Below are 27,854 nucleotides of genomic sequence, written 5' to 3'. Positions count from 1 at the left end.
GCTCTTTATTTACCTAACAAAGCCCAATTGTTTGCCCTTCCCAGACTGAACAAGGTCACTTACTTCCCAACCTGTATACTTTTATTTTTTGTAAAAATAGTCATCTCGCCGGGCAGAGGTGGTGCACGCTTTTAATCCCAACACTTGGGTGGCAGAGGGCAGGTGGATTTCTGAGTTCGAGGCCAGCCTGGTCTACAGAGTGAGTTCCAGGAAAACCAGGGCTACACAGAAAAAACCTGTCTTGAAAAAAAAAAAAGCAAAAAAAAAAAAAAAAAAAAAAAAAAAAAAGAACCCAAAATAGCCATCTCAAACTCACAATGCCTACTTGAGGTTTAGAAGCATCAGTACGCATTCGGGGCCACTGTCCCTGTCGCTCCTTCACATTGCCTAATTACCTTTTTAATTCAGCAAAACTCATGTGGATCGGAGAAAACACAGGTGGAACGACTCGAGCTTTCCTTCCCCAGGATCATTGCAATGATTTTTCAATTACTACCTTCAATATCTAAAAATCTGAGAAACTCTAGAAAGTCCAGAACCGTAGCGCCCCAAGCCGCCACTCTAACCTAACAAATACTCAGCTCAAGGATTCCGGACCGGAACAGAACAGCGAGACACGTGGCGACCGAGGGGGCGGGGCCCAAAGGCGCAAGTCGGTTGCTGCGCCTGCGCACTGCCTCCGGCTCAAGGACCCGTATTTAAAGAGACAGGCGGTGTAGTCTTCGTGCGCGGCCCGTGGCCTTGTGGGCTCTTGATCTCGCGGCCGGTGCGGAGCGTCAGAGCCTGGACAGCCGAGAAGGCAGGTGAGGGGCGGCGCGGCAGGCTGCGATGCGCCGTGTGTAGAGGGCCGTGGCCGAGCTCGGCGTGGCTGGAGTGGCCGTGGCTCCTCCCCCGCCCGCCGCTCAGCCTGGGGGCACACCCTCCGTGACGTGGCGGCCCCACGGGAGCCCACGGGAGGCCCGCGGCCCCCGGGACCCCAGGCGGGCACCCGGAAGGGCAGGATGCGGGAATGGGCATCCACAGTGGGTCGAGGCCCGGCCGCCGGCGGTCCCTCCCCGCCGCCTTGTTGCGCCGCGGTGGCTCGCCCGCACACCCGGTGGGCAGAACGGCGTGCTGCTTGCTCTCCGGGCCGAGCCTCTCCGCGCTGGTCTTCCCTTGTAGTTAATTGTCGTAACCCGGGATGGGCGATACGACACCCTACCTACGCTAATCTTCGGAAAGTTGAACTACTTGCCCCGAGCTCCTTCCCAGCCCTCCCGGCCTTCACTCGCCTCTGATTCTTAACCGTTAGGGCTTGTGTGACCCACTGAGTCTGCCAGTTACGGACCTCCCCTCCCCCAAGTCGAACATTGTCAACTACTTAAGTTTGGTGTACATCCTCAGGGACTTCAGAACTCCACCTCCGGCTTGCCCACATACTCGTTGTAGTTTTCCTAACCACCCCATGAAGTAGTTCTAATCTTTGGGGGTTTTGTTTGTTTTCCTTTTGAGCCAGTCTTGATGATATACCCCTAGCTAGACAGAAATTTACTAAGTAAACCACACTGTCTAGCTTCGAACTACAGCAATCCTGTCTTTGCCTTCTGATAAGGTTGTGGGCGAGAACCACCATAACTAACTCTTAGTTCTGCTTTGTTTTGTTTTAAGTAAAACGGGCCGGGTGTGGTAGCACACGCCTTTAATCCCTGCACTCAGAACACTAGCATGCTCTACATAGTGACTTCCAGGACAGCCAGGGCAACATAGAAAGATTATGTCTCCAAAACCGAAAAATAAATAATAGAAAATAAACTGAAGTCATGCTTGGCTCACACCAAGGCTAAAGTGGCTGGCTAGGGGTGGCCTTGTTGGAGGAAACCGAGTCACCTGATCTGCCCCACCTTCCAGACTCCCATTCCCCTCACCCCCTCCCCAGATGGGTAGTCTTGGCCTCCAACCCCTTCTTCTATAGTACACCTGCTGTGCTCTGCTCTTTGTCGTACAACAGCAAGTGAAGTTTGGTGTTCTGACACAACATCAATTTTAATTCTCGGCAGAGTGGGGACTAAAAATAGTTTCCAGTAAATTGGAAATTAAAACTAAAGCCACTTAAATAATTACAAATATAAGAAGGGATAGGAATTCTTACGGTTCTTCTTAGATTCTTCCCTGATTCAGGTTGCTGAATTAAACAAGGGAATTGCTTATTCTGTTTCTAAGGACTTTTACTCTTAGAACAACTACCCCTTGACATGGGTACTACTGTGAGCTGCATTTTACAATGAAATAGGAAGCAAAGTAACTGAACAAAGGTCACATAGCTGATAAATGGCTAAGTAAGGTTTTGAACTCCAGCAGTCAATCCGATTATATACTTGCCTCTCAAACGGGGCCTTCTTCTGAAATCCCAAAACTATTATAGTGGCATCATTGTTTTCTGAAAGTGTCTCGTGTGTTATATTTCACAGGGAAACGTCATAAACATAATGTAATTTTTCTTGGTTTTTAAGACAAAATATCAGTATTGGTAATATTTAAAGGTCACTACCCATTATGAGTCCCTTTACAATCAGTCTCTACAGTGCTGGTGTTGCACGCCCCTTTGGAAACTGGTTTTTCCTGTATCGGAACTCGGTGGTAAATATTTAATGCATTGGGAAGTGCTTGGTTAGTCACGTGCTCTGTATGAGATTCTAGCCATTGAGAAATTGGAAGCTTGGATTCTTCATGTTTGTCTGTCTGTTTCTACCCTTTTATGCAGCTATATGACTTTGGCTTTCAAGATCCTCTTCCAGAGAAACCTTTGTGCTCTTGGCAGAAAAGAACTGTGCCTAATCCCAGAACAGAATCACTGGGCTGCCATAAGACAGTTCAGCCAGTGGTCAGCAACAAATCTCCTTTGTGGGTGCTGCCGCCTCCAGAGAAGAAAGCCTGCCCTATCTCCCCAGAGAGGTCATCTAAGACCACGTGCCACTCATCTCATTTTCTGGCCAGGATTGCATGTGGAACTCTGTACTGGAGCCTGTGCGATGGCGGAACAGCGGTTCTGTGTGGACTATGCCAAGCGGGGCACAGCTGGCTGCAAGAAATGCAAGGAGAAGATTGTGAAGGGTGTATGCCGCATCGGCAAAGTGGTACCCAACCCCTTCTCAGAGTCCGGGGGTGATATGAAAGAGTGGTACCACATTAAATGCATGTTTGAGAAGCTGGAACGCGCTCGGGCCACCACAAAAAAAATTGAAGACCTCACAGAGCTTGAAGGCTGGGAAGAACTGGAAGATAATGAAAAGGAACAGATAAGCCAGCTCATTGCAGGTGAGGGAGAACCTCTCAGCTTGCTGATGCTGCTAGGATAGGGCGCCAGGAGGTTTCTTTGTGCATCTTTCAAATTCACAGAATAGTTATAAGAATAAGAACACTCAGGCTCTCTATACAGATTTCCTTCTTGATAACAGTCGGTTTGCTTTATAATTTCTGTTTATGTGCTCATCGGTTTGCTTTATAATTTCTGTTTATGTGCTCATTCTCTCTTTCATATCAGCTTGGTTTTTATTGAGCCATTCAGAGACAGTTGTTTCACCAGGCCCCAGAGGTACCCAGGGTGGATGTTAAGAAAAGGATCTTTTCTTCTGAGATCGTAGTTTACCTGTCAGCCTCAGTAAAGTTATATGTATATGGTTCTGTTAGTTGACTGAAGGCTATAATTTTGTAGTGCATTTTCCTTCATTGCAGGGTTCAGGTCTAGGATCAGACTGGGTATTACATTTAATTGTCATGTCTCTGCAGCATTTCCAGAGATTTTTTTTTTTTTTTTTTTTTTTTTTTTTTTTTTTTTTTTAGTTTGGGCTGGCCTCAAACTTGGAGCAATCTTCCTGTCTTGTCTTTTCAGGACTAAGATTACAGGCTTGTGTTACATGCCTGTACTCCATGGTCTCTCTTTTAGATACTGATAGTTTAAAGAATACACACACTACCACCAATCTTTTAGATGTCATCTTGTTAGCTTTATGAACTAGTAGATTACTACTTTTCCCAGAAACTTACAGGTCAATATTATACTCAGTTTGGTACTTAATTGTCCCATGTTTGGCCACCTTGCACACCCTGGCTTCTGTATCCTACTTTGCTTATTCCCTCTCTCCCTCGCTCCCTCTCTCCCTCCCCCCCCTCTCTCTTTCTTTCTCTTTCTCTCTCTCTCTTTCTTGAGACAGACTTTTAAGTTTGACTTTAAACTCTCAGTCTTTTCTGCATCAGCCACTCAAGTCTGAAATTGGACGTTTCCCAACTACACCTGGCAGGCACATCCTTTTCTGTGAAAGTTGTAGACGGTGAGATGGTGGTGTGAGCCTCTATCTTAGGTATTCGGGAGTGAGTTTAAGGCTAGTAAGACCCTGTCTGAAAAACATCTATATGTACTTATACTTTAGGTGTGAGAATGCCTTTACCAAGCCTCGGAGGCAGCCATTCCTCTAAGGCGTCTGGATTCCCATTAATGGAAAAACAATTTTATTAGAAACTGAAATCTGGATGTTGTATGTCTCATCATCATAGCATATCTTTGATTCTAAGTCCTATGGAACAGACAACTAGAAAGATAAGCATCAGTTCAGTTTCTAATAAAATTGTTTTTCCATTAATGGGAATCCAGACGCCTTAGAGGAATGGCTGCCTCCGAGGCTTGGTAAAGACATTCTCTCACACCTAAAGTATAAGTACGTATAGATGTTTTTCAGACAGGGTCTTACTAGCCTTAAACTCACTCCCGAATACATACATATATTTCCTATGTCTACACATACATGCATGCTCCTTTTATATGCATATTTGAGGACTCTCAGACTGATAGATCTAAAGGCTGTGGCTCTAAGGACAGGCCTCTTATTATTCTTGGCCTTCTTACTGACTTGCCTGTCACTAGGAAGGAAGTGCAGTGAGCACTCCGATTTCCCTACCTGTGCAGACAGACATGCTCTGCTTTCTCCATTTTACTTTGTTGTTTCTATATTTTGGGGCTACTCTACAGAGCTAGCTCCAAGTTTTATCTATCAAAATGTGATCACCGGGGCTGGAGGGATGGTTCAGCAGTTAAAAGCAAAGGTGGCTTTTCTAGGGGACCTGGGTTCAATTCCCAGTACCCCCATGGCAGCTTACAACTGTCTGCAACTCTAATCCCAAGGGATCCAACACCCTTTTCTGGCCTTCCTGGGTACCAGGCACATATACATACCCAGACATATATGTGGGCAAAATACCTATGCACATAAAATAAAAATCTTAATAAAAAGCTATTATTGGTTTCTCCAAACTCTGTACTAATTCTTATATATTAGATAATAGGTGGGCAATTTTGATGAAAATTCAAGTTTCTAATAGATGTAAATGGTCCAAAATACCTGTTTCTTTGTTTTGTTTTGTTTCCTTCTCTCTGACCTTACTCACCCTGAGTGTAGAAGCACAGTTGGGGGGGGGGGGGGGGTGAGAGGAACCTAGGCAGCCTGGGGTTAGAAATTTACCAAACAAGGTTTTGAAAACTGTTGATAAAATCTCTGGATGCCTCCTTGGCAGTCTTTGTCTGAAGGGTACTTTTGTTCTTTGTAGACCTGTCTTCTAAGGCAGCTGCTACACCTAAGAAGAAAGCTGCTGTCCAGGCTAAGCTGACAACCACTGGCCAGGTGACATCTCCAGTGAAAGGTGCTTCGTTTATCACCAGTACCAATCCCCGGAAATTCTCTGGCTTTTCAGGTAAGATGTGTTAAGGCGACGTACCCTGTTAAGGGCCTCTATTTGGTGTCTTAAGTTCTGGCTCAGTGAAAATACTGCTTTACCAAGCCTCCATAACTGGCTTCTCTCTGGGCAGTCTGGCCATGGTTGACTCTGTTCCACTTGGATAGCATTTCTTTGTGTACTTTAATCTCTGCTATAGCAAGAACATGTTGGTTTCAATACTTCTTCCACTTAAAGTTATTACCTGGGTCAAAAAGTTTTTTTCTAACCTGTTCCTCTTATATTTTTAAATGACAGAATTCTGAGAAATTGTTTGCACAAATTTGCCTGAACTGAGGAGAGGTCATGCATAAAACGTTTTCCTTTGATTTCTCTTGATATTCTGTGCCCATGTTTTCTTAAAGTTGAGCTGTGTGAGCTTGAAGCCAGAGGAAACTCTAATGGAGGGGTTGCGTTTTGTTGGGAGATAGTAGAGCCCAGTGATAGAACTGGATGACGTGGGATTCCTTGGGCTCAGGATTCAGATTCCATCTCCTATCTCTTGCTTAAGTCTTGCCAAGATAAACAGTAATTTGTTATTATGCACATACATATGTAAGTTGTTTCCATTGTATAACAAACTACTGTTTGTGGACATGGAATCTGTGAATCATTGCAAGAAAGTATGGTACATTTAGGACTTGAGAGGACTTGGCTGTAGGTAAGAGAAAGCATTGGCCTAGGGGCTTTGTTCTTCACTTAACCTGAGGAGGTGCTTTTCTGTTACTCTCCTGCTCAGGCTGTGAATGGACTGAAGTTTAGGCTGACTGTGGAGTTGGTATTACATTGATGTCTGTTTGTCCCAGTAGTGTGTTATCTACCCTTTATTGTTTGAGATAAACAATTCTTATGGCTGGCTCAATTAAAGAAAATAACCAGATGAAACCTTTGGACTTGAGCAGTCTGGAGATTCAAAGAAGCCTAGATGTGAAGTCAGGAGAATTGAGGATTAATTGGTCCATGCTTGAATATCTATGGCTTTATCAATGAATCAAGACATTAGTCCTGTCAGAGGACTATGGGAGATAATGTTACAGAAATGATGACTGGTTCTGTAGAAGTTTTATCATACACGCATGCATACAGTTTGTTTTGTTTAAGAGACAGTCTTGGGCTGGAGAGATGGCTCACCATCAAAGGCTCCCATCAAAGGCTGCTCCAACTCAAAAATATAAGAGAGAGGTCTTCTTGTCCAGCCTGTTCTGAAACTAAGATCCTCCTGTCTCTGCTTCCTGGGTGTTAAAAGTACAGGCATATGATGCCGTCTCTTGCAGATTTTATTATTTGAAAAGTCCAGTTTGTGCTTGGTAGTGGACCAGTGATAGGAATGAAGGAGAATCCAGGTGGCACTGAAGATGGCACGGGAGGACCTTGATCTTATACAGGGTGTTCTCCTTCATGAACCTGGCTAAATACCAATGCTCTGGAAAGGTCTCCATCCCAAAGAAGGTTCCAGGTCAGAGATAATGACAGACTTACAGTGTATAAATCCAAACAAGAAGCCTTAGTCAGCAGCTCCTGTGATATACCAACTCTACCTTGCTCTTGAAAATGGTCACAATGGCCGGGCGGTGGTGGCCTGTAATCCCAGCACTCTGGGAGGCAGAGGCAGACGGATTTCTGAGTTTGAGGCCAGCCTGGTCTACAGAGTAAGGTCCAGGACAGCCAGGGCTATACAGAGAAATCCTGTCTCGAAAAAACCAAATCCAAAAAAAAAAAAAAAAAAAACCAAAAAAAAAAAAAAAAAAAGAAAGAAAAAAAGAAAATGGTCACAATGAAGTGAGAATCACTGAGGTTTCTCTCAGATAAACAAGGTACTTTTTATTTTGACAATAGAGAAGATGAGCTGGGGCACATTGGTGGGCCCTGACTTTTTTGCGGGCATCCCTGTCTTCCCTCTTCTTCCAAGGAGGTAGGTGGTCTTGAAAGCTGTCTGCTCTCAGGCCATGGTCTCATCAGTCATAGGACAGCGACTTGTGTAACCCCGTCAGGTTTGCAGTAGTGCTGACAGTCCACAATGGCAGTCATTTGCGTTTTAACAGGTCCTTTGGTTTCTACTCCCTGTTCATCCCAGTCTTTGTGGAGTCAGAATGACAGTTAGTTGCTCTGAGATCCGCTTGATGGCTTGTGGCATGAAAGCAACCTGTGTTCCTACGTAAGGTACTCACATATACAGGTGCTTCTCGGTGCAGTCTTCGTGCAGTGGTATTTGTACGGATTCCTTGGCCTCCATATCTGTACCTGATACACAGATCCACCTCTAGTGACTCTTTGAGGAACTTGCATGAAATGACATATAAACCCCCAGCAAAATGTTAGTGTTCTTCCTCCTTTTTGTGCTTCCCCCAAAAAGAAAAATGAATTATCTGTGTTGTTTCTCTCACCAGCCGCCAAACCCAACAACTCTGAGCAATCCCCCTCAAGCCCTGCTTCTAGGACGAGTCTGTCCGCAAGTAAATGTGACCCTAAGCACAAAGATTGTCTGCTACGAGAATTCCGGAAGCTGTGTGCCATGGTGGCTGAAAATCCTAGCTATAACACCAAGACTCAGATCATCCACGACTTCTTGCAGAAAGGCTCCACAGGAGGTAGGACTGTACTTACACTGAACATGCCTTTCCTCTGAAAAGCCATGGCCAGCCTGATGTGCAAAAACCTTAGATCGCGTAATTCCTGATCATCTTGAAGTGGATCCCACAGCTGGAATTATCACCAGACCCTCTCATATGGCCAGTTCTGCTTGGGTGCTTGTCCATTTTCTTCCTCTGCCTTTATTTTGTCCCCAGGAGGCAGAAGAGCCCATCACATGACAGAACAGAGCAATGTCCCACTAGCATATGTGATTAGATGAACCACATGCCCAGTGTAGAGTAGACTCCCTTGGCTCTAGATGAGCACGTTGTCATTCAGTATCTATTATTTCATCACAACGTGAAAATCGGGCCTTTGCCTGTGAGAGACTAAGAGTAAAGGTGAGATGGTTACACATGCAGGGAGCTTTTTCCTCCTCCTCCTCATTATTATTACTACTATTATTATTATTATTTAGATAGGGCTTCACTGTATATCCTTGGCTGTCCTAGTACTTACTATGTAGACCAGGCTAGCCTTGAACTCACAGAGATCTGCATTCAGGCTTGTCTCCTGAGTGCTGGGTGGAAGATGTGCAGCACCACACCTGACATCTCCATTTCTTAATGGGAGTGTCTTTGCTTTGTTTTCAGATGGCTTCCACGGTGATGTGTACCTAACAGTGAAGCTGCTGCTGCCTGGGGTCATCAAGAGTGTTTACAACTTAAATGATAAGCAGATTGTGAAACTTTTTAGCCGAATTTTTAACTGCAACCCAGATGATATGGCCCGGGACCTAGAACAGGTCAGAGGCGGGTGTAGGGGCGTTGTAACATAGGTGGGACTCTGCCAGGATAGCCTTCCCATAGCCACTTTAAAAAGTACTGAAACTTTTGTTTTTTGTTTTTTTTTTATTTTATAAAATTTTTTAAAATAAAAAAAAAAAAGTACTGAAACATAGTGAAGAAGACTCTAGGCTGGGAAGCCAAGTGTGAAGATACAGCTGTTCCTTTCCTAAGTTTGGTAACTGAAAACAGCACTGCCAAGCCACAAAGACTTTATCTGAAAAGTCAGGGCTTGAGACTTCTCTCTGTCTCTCCTGGGACTGGGTTGGGCTTTATTTGCTTGCTTGCTTTCCCCTTCTTTCTTTGGACTTTCTGTTCATCTTTAGTTTATTCATGACTCTAGCCTTGATGCCATGAAAACTTTTTATCCAAGCATCTACATGTACTATAGATGGACCATGTCTTTTGGTTCAGATTCTTAAACAGGAATCAGATTGGCTGGGTCTTAGACTAGTGCTGTGCTCCTGCTCAGCTCCAGCAAGGGAGTTGATAGATGGGCCCCTCCTAAGAACTGGCTGGGAGAGATTCCTGAGAACGATGACCTAGGGACAGACACTGTGCTGGAACTCTTGACTTTGCGTTTGTCCCAAGTTCCCTGGGGTTGCAGCAGTGGCGTTTTGGTTTTTGGAGACAGGGTGACGTGTCAGAGACGATCAGAGTCTTCTTTGAGCAGAGCAAGTCTTTTCCCCCAGCTGCCAAAAGCCTCCTCACCATCCAGGAAGTGGATGCATTCCTCCTGCACCTCTCCAAGCTCACCAAAGAGGATGAGCAGCAGCAGGCCCTGCAGGACATCGCCTCCCGGTGAGAGGTGGCCCCATGCAGAGCAGACCCCATGGGCATGGGCAGGGAAGGGAGGTTTGGGGGATCAAAGTCCTTGAGAGGTAACGTGGAGTGCCTTCTCTCTTTAGGTGTACAGCCAATGACCTTAAGTGCATTATCCGGCTGATCAAACACGATCTGAAGATGAACTCAGGTGCAAAACACGTGTAAGTGCCATAGCCTCTCACAGCCCAGACTGCCAAGACTGGGGAGTCCTGCTACAGATTGAACCCTCATTATTACTTATTCTGGACCCTGAAAATTTCTGAAAATGGTCCACATCCACTTTCTCACAAGCATAGTGGAGATAACTATCTTTTAACACAAGGCTGCTACAACTGAAAGTCTGGAAAGGGCAAGAAGTCCATTCCAGATCCATGCTCTGCCAAGGCTGAACTATGTAAGGCATGGGCTCTCAAAATTCTGAATTTTCTGTTTTGTCTTTGCCTGTGACAGCTTTGATTTCCAACCTATTGACATAGCAAAATCTACAAAATTGATGTTTAAGAACTGTTCATTCAAGTTACCAAAAAAAAAAAAAAATAGGGCTTTAAATAAATTTTGTGTTGGGATACGTTCATAACTATCTGTGGCTCCCTGTGACTACTGCTGTAGGTTAGTCACATCTTCAAGTTAAAGGAAGAAACAAGGCATCCCCAGCATCTCTCCTGTCTGGCAGACTGCTGCCCTAAGCCATAGTGTCAGATGTAGAGATTTGTTTCCTTGCTCCTGTTCTCCTTGACAGGTTGGATGCCCTTGACCCCAATGCTTATGAAGCCTTCAAAGCATCACGCGACCTGCAGGATGTGGTGGAGCGGGTCCTTCACAATGAGCAGGAGGTGGAGAGGGACCCAGGCCGGCGACGGGCTCTCAGTGTCCAGGCCTCACTGATGACACCTGTGCAGCCCATGCTGGTGAGGAACACTGCCTTGTCCTTCTCATCCATGTCTCTTCGAGTTGCTAGCATCTGATAGGGATGAAAGGCAAGAGCTCTGGTAGGTTGCCAGGGAGGAGTGGAGGTGAGCAGAGGTGCTAGGCCAGGAAAGGACGGTCCAGAAGAAGGTGGGCGATCTAGTTCAACCTGAGTCTGGCCTCTTGCACTTTACTGTCCCTGTAAAGTGGACATGTGGGAGCATGTGGGAGTGGCATGTGGGACCGAGTAGTTTAGCATCACACTTGAAGACTGGCCTGTGACCTCCTGCAGAATAGCTCAGAGCTGGCAACAGAGCCAGGCTTCCTGTGACAGGGAGAAGAAGCTGTAGGAGTAGAGCCTCGCTCTAGGACATAACTAGGTTTCTGGGTCTTCAGTGAGGATGACTGTCCCTTCTGGCTTTATGTGGAGCAGACTCAACATCTAGTGCTCTGCCACTTGCTATAAGTGGGCTTTACAGGGAAAGAACTTAAAAAAAAACATTTTTTTTTCCAAGACAGGGTTTCTCTGTGTAGCCCTGGCTGTCCTAGAACTCATTCTGTAGACCAGGCTGGCCTCTGCCTCCCAAGTGCTAGGATTAAAGGCGTGCACAACCACCGCCTGGCTAAAAAAATGTTTTAAGCTATCTTGTTATACTAAATCCTTATGTTATGTTTCTATATTTGGAATAGGAAAGAGTTCTCTTGCTACCAGAAATATAGATTAGCTTGCTAAAATAGTATGATCTCCATGCCAGGTGAGAACCTCTTTCCTCACCTGGAATCAGGCCTTTTCTAGCTTCTGTGGGAGTTCTTCCTAGAGTCCTTTTCCACAGCCTTGTCTGAAGAGTGCTGTGAGTTGCATGCTTAGTGCTTTAGCACACAGGTTTGGGATGGTGGCTTAGAAACACATTCCATATCCGACTCTGCCTGTTGACTGACTGGCTGACCTTAAGTAAATACATAGCCTCCCTGACCTTCAGGTTTCTCATTAGCACTTGTTCTCTAAGGGATCGTATCAATCAAAGATGAGTTGACATTATTTTGTGGCCTGTCAAGAAGCCCCAGAATGGTAGTTACTGTTTGGGTGTGGCTGCTGCCAGTATGTGAGTGGGTCTGGGTCTGGGTGTCCTGTCAGTCTCTGGTTCCAGTCCCCCTGCTAGCCCAGCTCCACTGTCACTGGCCCTTTCCACTTTACCTCCACCACCACACTGTGATAGCAAGTGTGCCTAATAAGCCAGGTGTCTGGTAAGAGCCTACGTTACTGAAAAAAGTAAATCCTATTTCAGAAGAATTTTATTCTAGGATGGATAGCATTTGTCTTTTTCAGAATATAAACTGTTAAACCAACTTAGGTGATGAGTCTTTTTGTTTTTTATATTTGAGACAATCTTGCTATGTAGCTCAGGTCATATCAGCTAATGATTTTATTATCCAAATACAGCATTGTCCAGCAATACATCACCCCTTCAACACTCTGTCCTGACAGTGCCAGAACCCAGTCAGTTCTGTCCTGACAATCCCAGCCCCAGGTCTGCTGAGGAGCCCCTGTTGAAGGGTTCTAACACTTGCTTTCTCCATCCCAAGGCTGAGGCCTGCAAGTCCATTGAGTATGCAATGAAGAAATGTCCCAATGGCATGTTCTCTGAGATCAAGTATGATGGTGAGCGAGTCCAGGTGCATAAGAAGGGGGACCACTTCAGCTACTTCAGCCGCAGTCTCAAGCCTGTCCTGCCTCACAAGGTAAAACCCTCTCAGCAGGACGCCTTCTCTCTGCCTCTAAAAACTGCCAGGCTAGAACTGCAAGGCCTTTCAAGCTGTGTTTTACAGGAAGAAATTCATTTTTTCTGTAAATGAATGGAGGGAATCTATCCCTGCACTCTTCTAGTAATTAAAAACTGCTTAGCTGGGACAGCCAGTGAGCTCAGACTTGGGTTAGTCAGGTAGGAAAGAGCTCCCTGAGACAATGCAGTGCAGACAGCTCAGTGAAAATCTTGGGTGTGTCCCTGCCCCCTGTGCTCCTGGGCTAGACTAGGGTTCTTGTTCAAGGAAATGTTGGATTATCATTCATTAGTTTGTACAAGTATTTCCCAAATGAGGTGCACTATTGGTAGCTTGTGGACATAACATAGAACAAACAATAGATAAAAATTCTGACCTTCATGGACCTTAGAGTTTGATAAGTGCGCAGTATTGTGGGGCTGTCTGGGATCCTGATCCCTGCCCTGCTCAGAACTGATGGCATTCCTCAACCCCTCAGCTTCCAGGGCCAGTCCTATGAGGTCTGTGGAAGAGAAGCCGCTGGGATATCTGGCTCCAGTAGCTTCTGAGTAAATGGAATTCCTGGCTTTGCTGCCCACTTCTTTCCTAGTTCTGACACAGTTTATCAGAGTCTGTATATTGGGGGATGTATTGTGTAACCCAGTAGAGACTTGGTGGCTGGGCCACATGTTTTGTATGTTGAGCAAGAGAGCTGAGCAGAAGTCTTGCATGGACCTTTAAGTGAGGTTCTTGTTCCAGGTGTGCTAGAAGCTGATCAGGAACTGCTGGGATAGGGATGGTGTGAGACAACACCTCTTGTGATCCAGGAATATTTGAACACAGCTTTCCAGAATATGCTTTCTTTACTTTTCCAAATACTGTGGATTGAACCAGGGCTTACTATATCATCATTCCATGTCTGTTGGTTCTTACAGGGCTGGGTTGGGGATGGAAGGGAGTAAGGATGGTCAGTCAGGTCTTTCCTCATCCTGTTCCACACTCTAGGCAGTGACTCAGCTGCTCTCAGCAGAGGCATTGTCAGGCTCCCTAGACCCCGCTGCTGATACCATTCTTGGGACTTCTTCTACTGAGTATCAGAAATTAGGGCTCTGGCTCTGTCCCAGTGCTTTTACTCTGAAGACAGCAGGGGCTTCAGAGCTCCTACTGGGGGAAAGCCTGTTTTCATTCCTTGCTCTTCCCAGGGCTTTTCTCCTTCCCCACCCCAGCTCTCAGCCTGATAATACCAATTCTCTGAATTCGTCCCCACTTCTGTCTTCCCTCTTTGTTTCCCTCATATACTTTTCTACCTCCAGGTCCTTCCTGACCAACTCACTGTCTCTTCCTTTTCCTATAAGCCTTCTGTATAGCCCATAGAAAATGACTCAGTAGGCTGAACATTTTCTGAATCTAGACAGAGGTAATAAAGCAGATAGCCTGATACTCTTTGGGGGACTGACACAGCCTAGTTGTTCACTTTACTCATTGCTTGGGCTTGCAAGGTTCTCTGTGCTGTTTTTCCTGAGCCTTTATCACTGTGGCTTAGTTTTAGGTCTTACTACCAAGTCATCCTTGCCAAAGCTGCCTTTCCACTTCTAGGTGGCCCACTTCAAGGACTATATTCCAAAAGCTTTTCCTGGAGGTCAAAGCATGATCTTGGACTCTGAGGTGCTCCTGATTGACAACAACACAGGAAAACCACTGCCCTTTGGGACTCTGGGAGTGCACAAGGTATACACTATGAGCCCTGTGTGCACAAAAAAAAAAAAAAAAAAAAAAAAAAATTGTGCTGTCAGTCTGACAAAAGGATGGAGAGGAGATCTTAGACTTGAGTTGGTTTCTGTTGAACATGTGTTCCTTCATCACCGTACCAAAATACCAGAGATAACCATTCTATAAAGGAGAAAGGTTTTGTATCTAGAAGTTATAGTCAGAGAATACTGGGGCCCATAGCTTTAGATCATTAAACATGTGGCAGCGCAAAGTCATTTATATCATGAGCTGAGAAGCATGGCGAGGGGAAGGGGCCAGTCGCACAGTTCCTTTAGGAGCTGGTGACTTAAGTCCTTCCCCTACTTCACCACCCTTGGGAACAAGCCTTTAACATTTGGGCCTTTGGGAAACACTTGGGATCTAAAGTTTAGTGATGTACGGAGTGCTCTGTGGCCCTGCAGAGCACTCACAGGACTGTCCACAAGGGGCTTCTGAAGTGGACTGCTATTTCCCTGATTCCGTGCCCTCTGTGCCTCCTGCCTCATTTTCTCTGCAGAAAGCTGCTTTCCAGGATGCTAATGTCTGCCTGTTTGTTTTTGATTGTATCTACTTTAATGATGTCAGCTTGATGGACAGGTGAGTTAACTTGTATTTTGACATGTTTTGGAGTTTTTTGTTTTTTTCTTTTTTTGCAGTACCAGGGATGAAATCCAGGGACTTACATGTATTAAACATAATCAACCATTGGATTTTACTCCCTGGCTACCATCTTTAAACTGAGATTCTGATTTTTACTGGGAATTTATCTGGGTTGGGTCAGTAGAGGCTTCAGTTAGGAAAAAGATAGGGATAGGGCTAACATTTTTGCACTCTATCTATGAGCTTATAGGGCTTGCCATGGGTGAACCATCCAGGGAACTGGCCATCTAGAGTGAGCTACTCCGAAAGCTTGGACCTACATAGCTTAAAGGATACTTGTCCTTTATGCACTCAGGATTTTCCCTAACCTGTTTCTATAGCTACACCCATGGTTCTGAAATTAGAAAGACTTGATGGGGCAGGATCCAAGGCCTGTGCCAGACAGGGGTGTGAGGGATAACATAAGAGTTGTCACATTGTTCATGTGGGACGGAACATGTAGTCTGGGCTGGAGTCTGGTGTTTGCTTGGCTCAGTAGAGTAGAAGGCACAGCTATGAACTGGCTGTGGGCCAGAGCTTCTAGTGTTTATCTCTAGTGTTGATGGAGTCCTTGCAACCCTTTACTGTTCATAAGGGAGCTTGGATCCATAGCTGTCCCTCTCCTGAAGCAACAGTTCTATCACTGGGCACTGTCCTGTGTCAGAGTTCCTGCTAGGATGGGAAAGAGGCTCTTTACTTCAGCTCTGCTGTTCCCTTAGGCCTCTCTGTGAGCGACGGAAGTTTCTTCATGACAACATGGTTGAAATCCGTAACCGGATCATGTTCTCAGAAATGAAGCAAGTCACAGTAAGTGAAGTTCCTATCCTAGGCAGGGATCCAGTGGTTTGAAAACAGCAGAGAACCCCATGGGTTGAGAGGATGTCCCTTAGGTATTATCTGCTGGGGTGCTGATAAGCTTGCTGTTGGCTGCTGCCAATGTTGCCTAATTGTCTGCAGCCTGCCTCTCAAAGGCACAGCAGCTCCAAGTTATACACACTAGTGTATAGAAATGGACAGTCTAGATTTACATGATCCTACACATTTCTCCTACCGTCCCTCAGAAAGCTTCAGACCTGGCTGACATGATAAACCGGGTGATCCGAGAGGGCTTGGAAGGGTTGGTGCTGAAGGATGTGAAGGTAAGATAGCTGCGCCATCCGTCCTTTCCTGCTGGAGGTGAAGGAGGCGTTGGCGGTGGGAAAGAGGGAGAGCTGTGTAGGAGTCTTTCCCACTCAACTGGGGCAGGCTGGTTCTGGATCTGAAAATGGCTTTGTCTGTCCTGTAGTGCCTTGACATTGAGATTAGCCCATAGTGGTAAAAAGACGTACCCACCTCTATGGCGTTTCCATTATCTCTGGTCTGTTTTTGTGTTCCATCAGGGTACCTATGAGCCTGGGAAGCGGCACTGGCTGAAAGTTAAGAAAGATTATTTGAACGAGGGGGCCATGGCTGATACAGCTGATCTGGTGGTTCTTGGGGCCTTCTATGGGCAAGGGAGCAAAGGTTAGTGGTGGTACTCTATCAGAAGACATGCACACTGGCCTTCTTACTAGCTTGATCTGCTAGTCATGACTTCCTTGGTTCTGGGATCTAGGTACCTCAGGCAGAGACTTCTGGGAGCTTCAGTCTTATACACAGAAGTTGAGTAAGAAAGACTGGTGAGAGGTCAGTGGGTTTAAAGGCCTGCCTCAATCCTTCAGACCTAAATTGACCACTAGTATCCACTTGGTAAAAGTCTATTGTGGGCCTGGCTCCCACCCACAGGCACCCTGTAGCATGTATGAAGACTGGATTATGACTGCACAAAAGGATGCACTCAGAAAAAAATAACAAAAATGTTTTAATAAGAAAGGAAAAAATAATAGTAGTTAAAAGAAAGTTGATCAAGGCCTCACGGCTTCCTTCTCAGAAAAAAATCTGTTTCTTTTATTTATTCATTTAATATAAATGAGTACACTGTTGCTGTCTTCAGAAACACCAGAAGAGGGCATCAGATCCCATTACAGATGGCTGTACCATGTGGTTGCTGGGAATTGAACTCTGGACCTCTGGAAGAGCAGTCAGTGCTCTTAACCATTGAGCCATCTTTCCAGCCCAAAAACTCTGTTTCTTGACTGGGGAGAAAGACGAGGTCTGACGAACACTTAGGCAGTATGTTAGGTTGTGTCTGCTCTGTGTCAGATCCTGTCCAGTTCCTGGAGCCCAGTAAGTTTAATGTGATGACTCTTGATGGTGTGGCCTTGGCTCTTTCTTCTCTAAGCAGTTTATTGTGGGCCTGGCAGAGGTGGTTCCTTCTATCCCACAATCAACTCATGTCCCCCTCCCAGGTGGAATGATGTCCATCTTCCTCATGGGCTGCTATGACCCTGACAGCCAGAAGTGGTGCACTGTCACAAAATGTGCTGGAGGCCATGATGATGCCACACTTGCCCGCCTGCAGAAAGAGCTAGATATGGTGAAGATCAGCAAGGTGAGGAAGGCACCTGGTTGACCCTGGACAAATCATCCTTCCTGAAACAGGCTGTGCTTTGAGGACTGAGATCTGCAAGTCCCAACTCTTAATTCAGAAAGGAGCTTACTTCTTGGACATAAAAGCAGGATTAGGCTTTTAAATCTCAGAGAACCTATCTTATAGAAGATGGGCCACAGCCTTTCTGAAGAGGGAAGATCACTTGGGGTGAGAGGTCATCCTTTTTAGCTAAGTCAGTTCACAGTCTTATTACCAAAGACAGGGTTTAAACCTTGCTCCAGCATGATAGGACCCCAAAACAGTGTCTTTTCTCCTTCAGGATCCTAGCAAGATACCCAGCTGGCTGAAGATCAACAAGATCTATTACCCCGACTTTATCGTCCCAGACCCAAAGGTATCGTCACCTGATGCTTTGTGGCCCCCACCCAGAAGCAATTTGTAGTTCTCCAGTGCCACAGTAGGCCAGCTCTGCTAAGGGCCACCCAGGATGGGACTTGGATATTTAGCCAAATGACAGGCACAGGGCTAACCAGCCAGCCCTGAGGAATTGTCCTTAGTGGAGGGGAAGCAAATTTCTTTCCATTTGTAAAAGAGACCTGTTCTAGAGCGAAACCAAACCAGGCCTGCTTAAGCAGACAGGGTTCAAGAGGGGGCATATATAACTGGCACACAGGCCTCCTGTCTGCCATTGAGAACCTCTGTGCTTTCAGATGCTTGACACTGTTTCTGTCTGCTGGAGACTTCCTTCCTGGCCAATGATAATCCACCTGTTGTATTTCTGACAGAAAGCTGCTGTGTGGGAGATCACAGGGGCAGAATTCTCCAAATCTGAGGCGCACACTGCTGATGGGATCTCCATCCGATTTCCTCGATGCACCCGAATCCGGGACGACAAGGACTGGAAATCTGCCACTAACCTCCCCCAACTCAAGGTGCCAGCTCCTTGGCTTTCTAAGTGTCATCAGCCCACTGTCTTGCTCTTGGAGTGTTGGGCATCTTAGCCTGTTCACATGTCACCTGGCTTATTATCTCCATTCTAGGGAGACAAAGCAAGGAGAGCAGTTAAGAATTGAAACTGGTACCTCTTCCTCCAGTGCCCTGAAGAACCTAGCTTACCACAGTCCTATTTTACTAATTAAGAACTGAGGTTTAGGGACTGGAGAGATTGCTCCGAGGTTAGAGCACTGGCTGCTCTTACAGAGGACCCCATTTGATTCCCAGCACTCACTGCAGCTCACAACTCTATAATTTCAGTTCCCAGAGATCTAGTGCCCTCTTCTGGCCTTGTAGTCACCAGATATTTACACATTTACATGGTACACAGAGAGGCATATACTTTTTTTTTTTTTAAAGAAAAAGAACAAGGGTTTAGACAGAATGTACTATTGTACACCTTTAGAACTCTAGCACTCAGGAGGCAGAGTCAAAAGTTTCTCTGAGTTCAAAGCCAGACTGATCTACTTGGTGAATTCCAGGCTAGACAGAGCTATAGAGTGAGGCTCTGCCTCAAAACTACAACAGCAACAACAAAACCTGGTTCATCTGAGCACCAGAGAGGCTGAGACAGGGAGATCTTAAGTTTTTGGGTTTTTTAAAGATTTATTTATTATAAGTATACTATAGCTGTCTTCAGACACACCAGAAGAGTGAGTCATCTTATTATGGATAGTTGTGAGCCACCATGTGGTTGTTGGGATTTGAACTCAGGACCTTTGGAACAGCAGTCAGTGTTCTTAACCACTGAGCCATCTCTCCAGCCCCAGGAGCTCTTAAGTTTAAAACATGTCAAGGATTAAAAAACTTTTGTAACAGAAAGTAGCTTATATCCAAACTACTCAGGTTCTAGGGTGCTACTCTGTTCCTTAGCCATATGTGCCAGGTCATCCCATACATAGTCAGGTAGGTCAGTGAGTGACAGCACCCAACTCACACCCCCTCCCCCAACACTTTTTAGGAACTGTATCAGCTGTCCAAAGACAAGGCAGACTTCGCTGTGGTGGCTGGAGATGAGGGGAGCTCCACTACTGGAGGCAGCAGTGGCGAGAATGAGGGCACTGCTGGGTCTTCTGTGCCCTGCAAGGGCCCCAAGGGCCCCCCCAGTAAGTCCTCTGCCAGTGCCAAGAAGACGGAACAGAAGCTGAGTAACAGCCCCAGTGGCAGAGGTGGTAAGGAAAGGGGCCTGGGGGGATGGGAGGGCTGTGGGTAGGCCTGAGATGAGAGGACACAGATATCCACTCCAACTCTGATGTCCTGTGACTGGGTGCTCTCAACAGCAGTGTGCTCCTAGCACGTGACTAGCTAGGGGCCAGAAACTGGTTTACCAGGCACCTCTTATCTACTCAGCAAACCTGGATAACCACCCAGGCACAGCCAGTCTGACTGGGAAATGGGCCACCTTGGAACTAAAGGATCCAGCTGATAGCCCTGCTCCCCTTTCGTTCACCGTTCCAATAGAAGTACTTGATCTCTGTGTTCTCCCTGACACAGAGCTGTTCCCCTACTCTCTTCCTTCTTGTTCTTGGTTTTGTGGTTTTGAGACAGGGCTTTTCTACACCAGGCTGGCCTGTGTAGAACTGTGTAGTTGGCCCTGAGCTTCTGAGCCTTCTGTCTCCACTTCCTTAGGGCTGGATCATAGCCATGTCCTAGTTTGTGCACTGCTAGGGATCAGACCTAGTGCCTTATACATACCCAACTTCTGCCATCTTGCAGGCAACAAACTGATTCCAAAGCCTTCCCCTATGAAACCAGGAGAGAAACTGGCTGTGAAGTCGCCTCCAGTCCAAGTGGGAACGAAGAGGAAAGCTACTGATGAGACCCCATGCCTGACAAAGGTGAGGGTAACAATAGCGGTGCTGGACACAGGCCTCTTTGGCTTAGGATCTAGGGATCCAGGCTCCTGTGTGTGAATGTGAAAAGCTGTCCATATTGATTTGGGGGAAGACTCCTGGAGCCCTTTCCCTTCCTGTTCTGGACAGGTGAGCAGTCCTGCTGCTCCACCCTGTGCCCTTTTGTTGCCTTGCAGAGGCGGCGGGCCAGCCAGCAAAGAGGAAGGAGAGCTATGCGGACAGGCAGGAGATAGAGCCGGCCTAGCAGGAGAGGCTGCAAGCCCACCCAGCTGCCAGTGTTGTTACAGTTCACATTAAAGAACGAAGCCCACTCTGGCGGTGGGGTGTAGCATGTTTGTGTGTCTGTCTCTTGGAGCAGGTCTACCCAGCAAGGAGAGGGAGACTGCCATGGCATAGACAACTCCCAGCTAAGGAGCCTATTTCCCTTTTGTTAGTCCCTGGTCTGGCAACAGGTCTTGAGATCAGGACGTACTAGCTAGTCTATGGGACCCTGGATAGCTTCTGCCCAAGATTAACAGATTGCACCCATGCCCAAGCATATGTACAAAAGTTGATATCTCAACTGGGTCTGCACCCAGTTCTCTGCAGAAACCACTCCCATCTCTCTGCCCTCCCTGAAGCCCTTGAACTCATCCGCACTGATGGGCAAGACTCCCAGGCCCCCTGACTAGGTAGCTTGCTGTGCAGAACACACTTAGTATCTTCCAGGGTATTTTGCATTGGGTGGCTCTTGGAGAAACATTCTTTTTCCAAACACTTTAGCTGGATCTCCAATGTTAGAGCCCATCACTTTCCCCCTTTTTCTTAGCGTCATGAAGAACTCTAAGACCAGGGTCAGTTTAAATGACTGAAAGAGAGGATAGCAATGCCTCTGTCTTTTCTACAGTCAACTATGTGTCCTAAGTCCCCGGCTCCAGGCATCCCTAGTTGTCCTGTAATCAGGTGGGAGAAGTCCCACTGTACTCAGGCTAGGGCTCACTCTAGATGAACCACTCTGTTCGCAGGTGCTGCTGGATGTCTTCACTGGGGTGCGGCTCTACTTGCCACCTTCTACACCAGATTTCAAACGGCTCAAACGCTACTTTGTGGCATTCAACGGGGACCTGGTACAAGAATTTGACATGGCCTCAGCCACACATGTGCTAGGTAACAGGGAAAAGAACAGTGATGCCCAGTTGGTCTCCTCAGAGTGGATTTGGGCATGTATCCGGAAGCGGAGGCTGATAGCTCCCTGTTAGGACTTTGGGCTGTCCTCTCCTGCCCACTCTACCACCACGAGGCTCAGCCTGAAGGGTAGGGGCTTCTTCGTCCAGCGGTGTACCTTCTTGCACCCTCCGACTCGTCATAGTCTCTTCTGCATCAGGAGTTAGCTGCTGTGGACACAAGCAGGGTAACTGCAACTTTCAGGTCCAAGTGCTAGCTTTGTCTTGTTAGTTGTCTGAGGTGCTGATAACCAACTTAGACCCTTATTCATGCTATGCACAGCACTCTGCCACTGAACTAGTTTTATAAATAAGAAGTCTTAAGCTAGGCATGAAGAAATCACGGAGATCAGAAGTTCAAGGCTAACCTGGGCTAAGAATTTAAACAAGAATAAGCATCCTTTCCCCTACTGGTTCCACCTACAGTTTTCCTCAGTAACTAAGGAATGAAGGCTGAGCAGAATCTACTTCCTGTGCTCCTTCCTCACTTCTGTGTGCATCTTAAAAGCTGTATTTAACTTGTTCTCAAATGCTTCTTGTATGTGGCAAAGCCTTTATTATGCCTAGTTCAAACCCTCATGTGAAACAACAAAGTGATCTCCAATGATTATAGTTTCCAGGTCTGCTGGAGGGAGAGGCTGACATCTACAGGAAAGTGGCCTTCTTGGAGACAGAGGCTCCTTGAGGGTGAATTTGCCTCCTCACAATCTGAGTACTCTCAGGAGCACAGGTCCATAGCTGGGAAAATGTTTACACCCTGCTTACCAAGGCAGGCCCCTGTGCTGTGTGTGGCAGATGCACTGAAAGGGTAAAGGATGATTTCTCTGTACAACTGCACACAAGGGATATTTTGCAACACTGGAAGTGTCCTAAATTAGACTCATCTGATTACCAAGACCTTGAAATGTGGCTATCGTGACTGGGGAAAACCATAAACATTTCAAGACAACTTCAAATGGTCTCAAGTTGCCAGTGACATCACATATCATCTGAGCATCAGCTCAAGAGGAATGGGCAGAATCACTGTTGTTGAATCACTGGGCAGCTGTCACTAACCTCAGACACCTTGTTTAAGGCATGCAGCGCACACCCTGGTACAGACGTTATTCAGAAGGAGGCCTACCTTACCACCATTTGGGCCTACGCATGGCTTCGCCAGGAACTTAGACTAGCCTCCTTGTCTATGCAGTGCCGCCTCTTGAAGATGAGCTCTTCTCACCAACTCAGCAGACTTATCATCCACCTCCTGTGAGCTAGGTTACTATGAGGGAGCCTCTTAAACACTTAACTGAGTCTCAAAGATACACACCCACTGCCCCATGTAACTTCTGAAGTCATGTCCCACTAGGAGGCTGCTTGTCTGGCTCTTGTGTCTCACCTGTTGAAGATGTGAGTGTAGATGCTCTGATGAGGGCAGAGTAGACAACACTCAGTCTGTAAGTAAAACACTTCAGTCTCAAGGCAGAAGCTGCTTTGTGCTTTGAATACTTGCCTTCCTTGGACCAAGCAGCTTGGTAGAGCATCAAAGAGACTCTTCCCCATCACACAGGGCCAAAAGTTCAGCCTGTTGTTCCTTTAATGCCTTACCATAGATTTACTCCAACTCACTGTCAGGTCTTTGTACATTTCCCTTGGCAGAGAGGCTAAACTGTAGACCTTTGTGTTTTTTCCTTTCTTTCCACACAACCCTAAGCACCATCACCTGAGCCCTCCGAGGCTGGAAAGCTGCCCTCTGTGGCCTTTGTTTACATGGTGACAGTTGATGGCAGGCATTGTTCATTACTGGATGCTCAGCATGGCTGGTCATCAGCAAGAGACAGGAGAATCCTTTCATCCAGTTCTCCCAGAGGTGATCCACTCCCCTTCCCTCAGGCCCCTGGTCAGGTAGGTGGGCACAAGCCTATGCTTACTCTGTAGTCTCTGCTCGTTAGGATGGGCCAACCTTTGTGCCACACTTTCTCTGTATCCAAGAGCTACCTGCTATCAATCTTTCAGGGTAATTTGGAAACTTACTGCCTACCTAGCTGTCTTGAGTTTACTTTCCACCTAGCTCTTGAAGGCCCCTCTACAGTGGGACTGTAAGTAACTTTACATGGTGCTTCGCATTTGCTCTTGAGAATCGTCCTTACACTCAGCTTCACTTCTACCTGTTCCACAATTTCTCCAATGGACTCCTGTGATCTTGGGCAAATCACACACAGCAGGGGTTCCTTGACCAAGACCAGGTGACCAAGCCCCTCAAGGGGGCTGAAGTCTGAAGAGCAGTGCTTCTGCATGTGGCCTGATGTTTGCATACATTTTAAGTTCCTCGGGGACCTCTGGCACTACCCCCACACCAGATGGGACAGGCATCTGTATTTGAACTTTATTACAAAATTATAAAGCAGAGCTCTGTAACAAAAAAATACACATTTGGGTATGCTTTCTAACACCCAGGTGAGAAATCTTACTGTAAGCCACTTGGAACTACACATTTACATCCAAGAGATCTCAACAAATTTGTACAACATAGACTATTAATTTCTTTACAGCTTATTAGTTTAGAACCGGCTATTCCAACCTATGAAATACCGCCTTTGAAAACGAAGTCTCAACTGAAATCTTGGCGCAATCAGCAAAATCCACAGAATAATTGGAAGGATTAGGTGTTTCAACGTTAAGACCAAGGATCCGTGAAGAACAAAAAAAGGGGCTCCGGGTATTTAAAAAAAAAAAAAAATCAGGTTTTCTACCTGAGATGTTAACTAGAATGGGTTCTAACTTTCATTTGGTTTAACAGGTTTAACAATAAAAAGGTTGTTTGACATGTTTTGTTTCCCTCCTCCCCCTAAATGAAAACATGAAAGGTAGAGATTTAAAGGTAAGAGCTCCAAAATAAATGACATGGGTTCTGGTTGTTACTTGGGTTGCTAACCACAGCCATCAGTGTGTTTTCTGTTCCTGTATAGGAGGTAGGGAGGTAAGGCCTCAGAAGAGAAAGCAGTCATAAAGGAGAGCCGGCTTTAAAGTTACTGTTAGGTCTTACTGAGCCGCATGATCAGACCTGTTTCACAGTGGAGTCCAGGAGCAGCAAAATCAGTGGGCCATGCTAAACTGAAAACATTGTAAACTACAGTACTCACTGTTCAGGGAGGGAGGGCAAGGTAGTCTTTGTGGAGGGATCTGAATCCCTGATACCCACAAAAGCTTTGACCCAAAATCTGGTCATCTGAACTTACAATGCAGAGGTAAGTAGGCGTGGCATCTCTGACAACAGCTTCATGGAACTACTTGATCCTCTGAAGGAATCCAGTGGAGAAGCCTAGCCCCTAAGAGGTGTACCTCTACTTTCCAGAGTGGTTGGTTCTTCCAGTCTCATGTAGCTACACGGTGAAGGGTAGTGTTAGCCAAGTTGAGGGTCCATCCCACAAAGGAACACACAGCTCTTCTGATACTATGTTTTGTGCTTTGTTGAGCTGTTCTGGCAAACATTACTCAAACCCTTCAGTTGTATCAGTGGTGTAAAGACCCTGGGAGAGCTGGAATCATGATTTAAAAATGCTTCGTCCTGACCTGCCCAAGCAGCTGAGAAGAGTGCAATCATGACTTTTCAGCAGTCAGAGGCAGAGTCCAACACATTTGGCGCCTTCCAGTCGCATACAATGTCCTATATGCCTGCTCTCCCAGAGTCCCATGTGCAACCAAGCTAGAGGACAGCAAAGCTCTTTGCCGAAGTTCCTGTACCTTCGGTAAGCAAGATTAAAACCCAAGGGAGAGAAAGTATTATTAAAGTGTTTTTTTTAAAAAGAGTTTTAGCCTGCTGGAAAATGACCAGAAGCCAAAGATAAAGCCACTGCCTCAATTCCTCATAATCCAAAGTGAAGGATAATGCAAAGTCAAACCCAAAGAAAAGCAGCAGAATCTCTTCCCAGCAGTCAGGTCCTCTTCCCAGCAGACTGGTCCTTTCCAACCCCAACACTAAATAGAAGTGACTCAACATAGAATTTTTTTTCTATATCACTTAAGACAATTTCTCACTAGAAGTCAGTTTCCTGATCCAAATTCTGACCTAAAGAATACTATTGGTCTGATTAGCATATTTTTTGGTCCATAGAATCAAACAGGTTTTAGGCAAATGAGAAGATTTAAAAGATATGTTAGCACACAGAAAGTCAGAGAGACCAGAAATTTAAATCCAAATGTGCTGGGGGTAGGGTGGGGGAAAGAGACCATTTCCAGTAGGATTTCTGATTGACAAAACAGGAGTGGTATACAGATGTGTGAAATGTGTCTTAGGCTCTTAGGACGGGAGGAAGACTGGTCCACATTCTGTAAAGACCTCTTCATTGATTACCATCACCACCTGACGATCACAGAAGCAGGCTTTCACCCATGTGATCTGAACCAGTTCCCACTGGTTTGGGGCTCTGCCATCTAAAAGAGGCATGCTAGGCAAACTCCTCTTGTCCTAGTCTTAAGAACACTGCCAGTTTCTCACAGTAGACTGCCCTTTGTGCATTGGACCAACCCTGAGCCCAGACATCTTGGACTATATCCTGTAAGGCACTGAAGAAGCCAGTGCTAGCCCTCAGGACCGGAAGACATGCACTGCTCGGATCACATACTGCCGGCAGATAGGACATTCGTTCATGCGTTTGCCACACTTGGTACAGGTCACCATGTGGCCACACTCCAGCAGAACACAGTCAATGGGTGAGTCCATGCAAATCTTACACAGGTTTTCCTCCAGGCCAGAAGGCACTGCTCCCCCTGGACAAACAAGGCAGAAAAGAAAAGATCATGTCTCTGTATATAATGGCGTGCAGGCCCAAAACCCCTGAATCCACACTTCCCCTCAGGTACAGCACCATCCAAAAAAAAAAACCAAAACCTCAGTAACCACCCCCAATTGCTTGTTAACCACCCACTCCTACTAACAGAACAGAAAGGTTTAAGTCTGGTAATCTCAAAAATATCCTAGGACTCAGGACAAGGAGGCTGTAATTCAGTGAGTGAACAATGCTTAAGTACCACATCCCTTGAGGTAGAATATACAGAAAAGATAAACTGGCTCAGAAAGTCTGGATATAAACAGAACTGTTATGAATGGTTCATTAAGAATCCTAAGGCTTATCTATAAACATAGACTTGATTTAATAAAGCTGAGAATCATGGGGGACCCCATGTGCTATCCAACAATCTACCTACCTCTAAGCTTCTGAAAAGACTTGCTAATAGAAGGACATGGGCAGATACACTGCTTGGTTTTCTGTGTTATAACCACTGAATTTTATTCACACCCCTGACTGCTTATCGTACTGCTAGATAATTCACTTATCTCCCAATGAAGACTAAGAGCTTCTAATTCAACCTATTCAGACAGTAATCATAAGCTTAGCATTTGCTTTATGCTTTGAGGTCAGATACTTATCTTTGAATTCCCAAAACATGAGTCACATGGTAGGTATCCTTTAAACATCTGATAACGAGCACTCCGCCCAGGGAATGATAACTGCTCACACAGACTAACTGCTGACCACGTATCAGGCAGGCTCCTAAGAGCTTTCTGTGCTAACCCAGAGGTGCTAAAGTAGGTTGTACAGAGATGAGACAACTTAGGCCAGAGTTAAGTGGCTTGCCCACGGACACAGGGCTGCTGAGATAGCCCAGATTCAAATTAGAGGCTCATAGATATAATGGCCATCTAGATAAGGGCTCCAAGAGCAGAGACTATCAAGACACGATTAACTGCCCATTATACAGAATTCTCAATAAATACTAACTTTAGGCTTAGTCTAGTGGTGAACACAGTGGCTATCCTACTTCAGCTAAGAAAAGCCTTCCTAGTCAAAAGCCAACCTATCTCCTGTGTGTCAAAGTAGCCTAAACTAAGCAGTCATAAAAGAAAATTGTTCTAATACTAGCTGTCGCTCCCAACTGGACTTGGCAACTCTCCAAGGGAATTCTCCATTTCTCTGTTGCTTTTAAGTCCTTTTTTCTGTTCTGGACTAGTCTAAAAAGTCAAGTCACTGAATGCACAAGTTCTCTCCTATATGTTTGTTTACTGCTAGTTTGGTGGTTCTGAAAATTTTTCATATAACTACTCATACATAACTATGAAACACATCAAGTCAAAGGACACTTCCCACAGCAGGTGGTGGGCTGAGAGAGTTCAGCCTATTTAAAGTCCCCATGCCCTTAATACAGAGGTTAGAAGGGTACATGCATATCTAAAGCAAGATGTAGTCATTTACAGAATTTCAGTCATTCATTACTTCACTGAGAAACAAACACATCAACCCAGTGGTCAGCACTCTCCAAG

General features: G+C 45.9%; 2 protein-coding genes across 11 annotated transcripts in view; one reads left to right on the top strand and one right to left on the bottom strand.

The window, feature by feature from the left end:
- Positions 1-696: 696 nt before the first annotated feature.
- Positions 697-24,357, top strand: Lig3 (DNA ligase 3). Of its 3 annotated transcripts, none has more exons than XM_052197260.1 (20): positions 697-803; positions 2,741-3,294; positions 5,578-5,721; positions 8,130-8,330; positions 8,967-9,118; positions 9,793-9,959; positions 10,067-10,144; positions 10,723-10,891; positions 12,474-12,629; positions 14,244-14,375; positions 14,914-14,993; positions 15,755-15,842; positions 16,097-16,174; positions 16,415-16,538; positions 17,363-17,505; positions 17,825-17,899; positions 18,291-18,437; positions 19,460-19,670; positions 20,215-20,336; positions 21,356-24,357. In XM_052197260.1, exons 2-20 carry the CDS (start codon positions 2,745-2,747, stop codon positions 21,587-21,589), a joined length of 3,051 nt encoding a protein of 1,016 aa, XP_052053220.1. In that variant the 5' UTR covers positions 697-803; positions 2,741-2,744; the 3' UTR covers positions 21,590-24,357. The 3 variants fall into 3 exon arrangements, with proteins under 3 accessions (XP_052053220.1, XP_052053222.1, XP_052053221.1); XM_052197262.1 differs by lacking the exon at positions 21,356-24,357 and adding an exon at positions 20,528-20,682; XM_052197261.1 differs by having other exon boundaries at positions 698-799.
- The window catches only part of Rffl (ring finger and FYVE like domain containing E3 ubiquitin protein ligase), a 68,312-nt gene continuing 64,362 nt past the window's right edge, over positions 23,905-27,854 (bottom strand). For all 8 annotated transcript variants that reach the window (XM_052197269.1, XM_052197270.1, XM_052197271.1 and 5 more), the window contains one exon: positions 23,905-26,302. In XM_052197269.1, the coding sequence (XP_052053229.1) occupies positions 26,121-26,302 (182 nt within the window). In that variant the 3' untranslated portion in view covers positions 23,905-26,120. The remainder of the gene's footprint in view (positions 26,303-27,854) is intronic.

Source organism: Apodemus sylvaticus, chromosome 10 (genome assembly GCF_947179515.1).
Source record: "Apodemus sylvaticus chromosome 10, mApoSyl1.1, whole genome shotgun sequence".
Lineage (NCBI taxonomy): Eukaryota > Metazoa > Chordata > Mammalia > Rodentia > Muridae > Apodemus > Apodemus sylvaticus.
The sequence above is the reverse complement of the archived record's forward strand: the minus strand, read 5'-3'. Positions and strand labels throughout refer to the sequence as shown.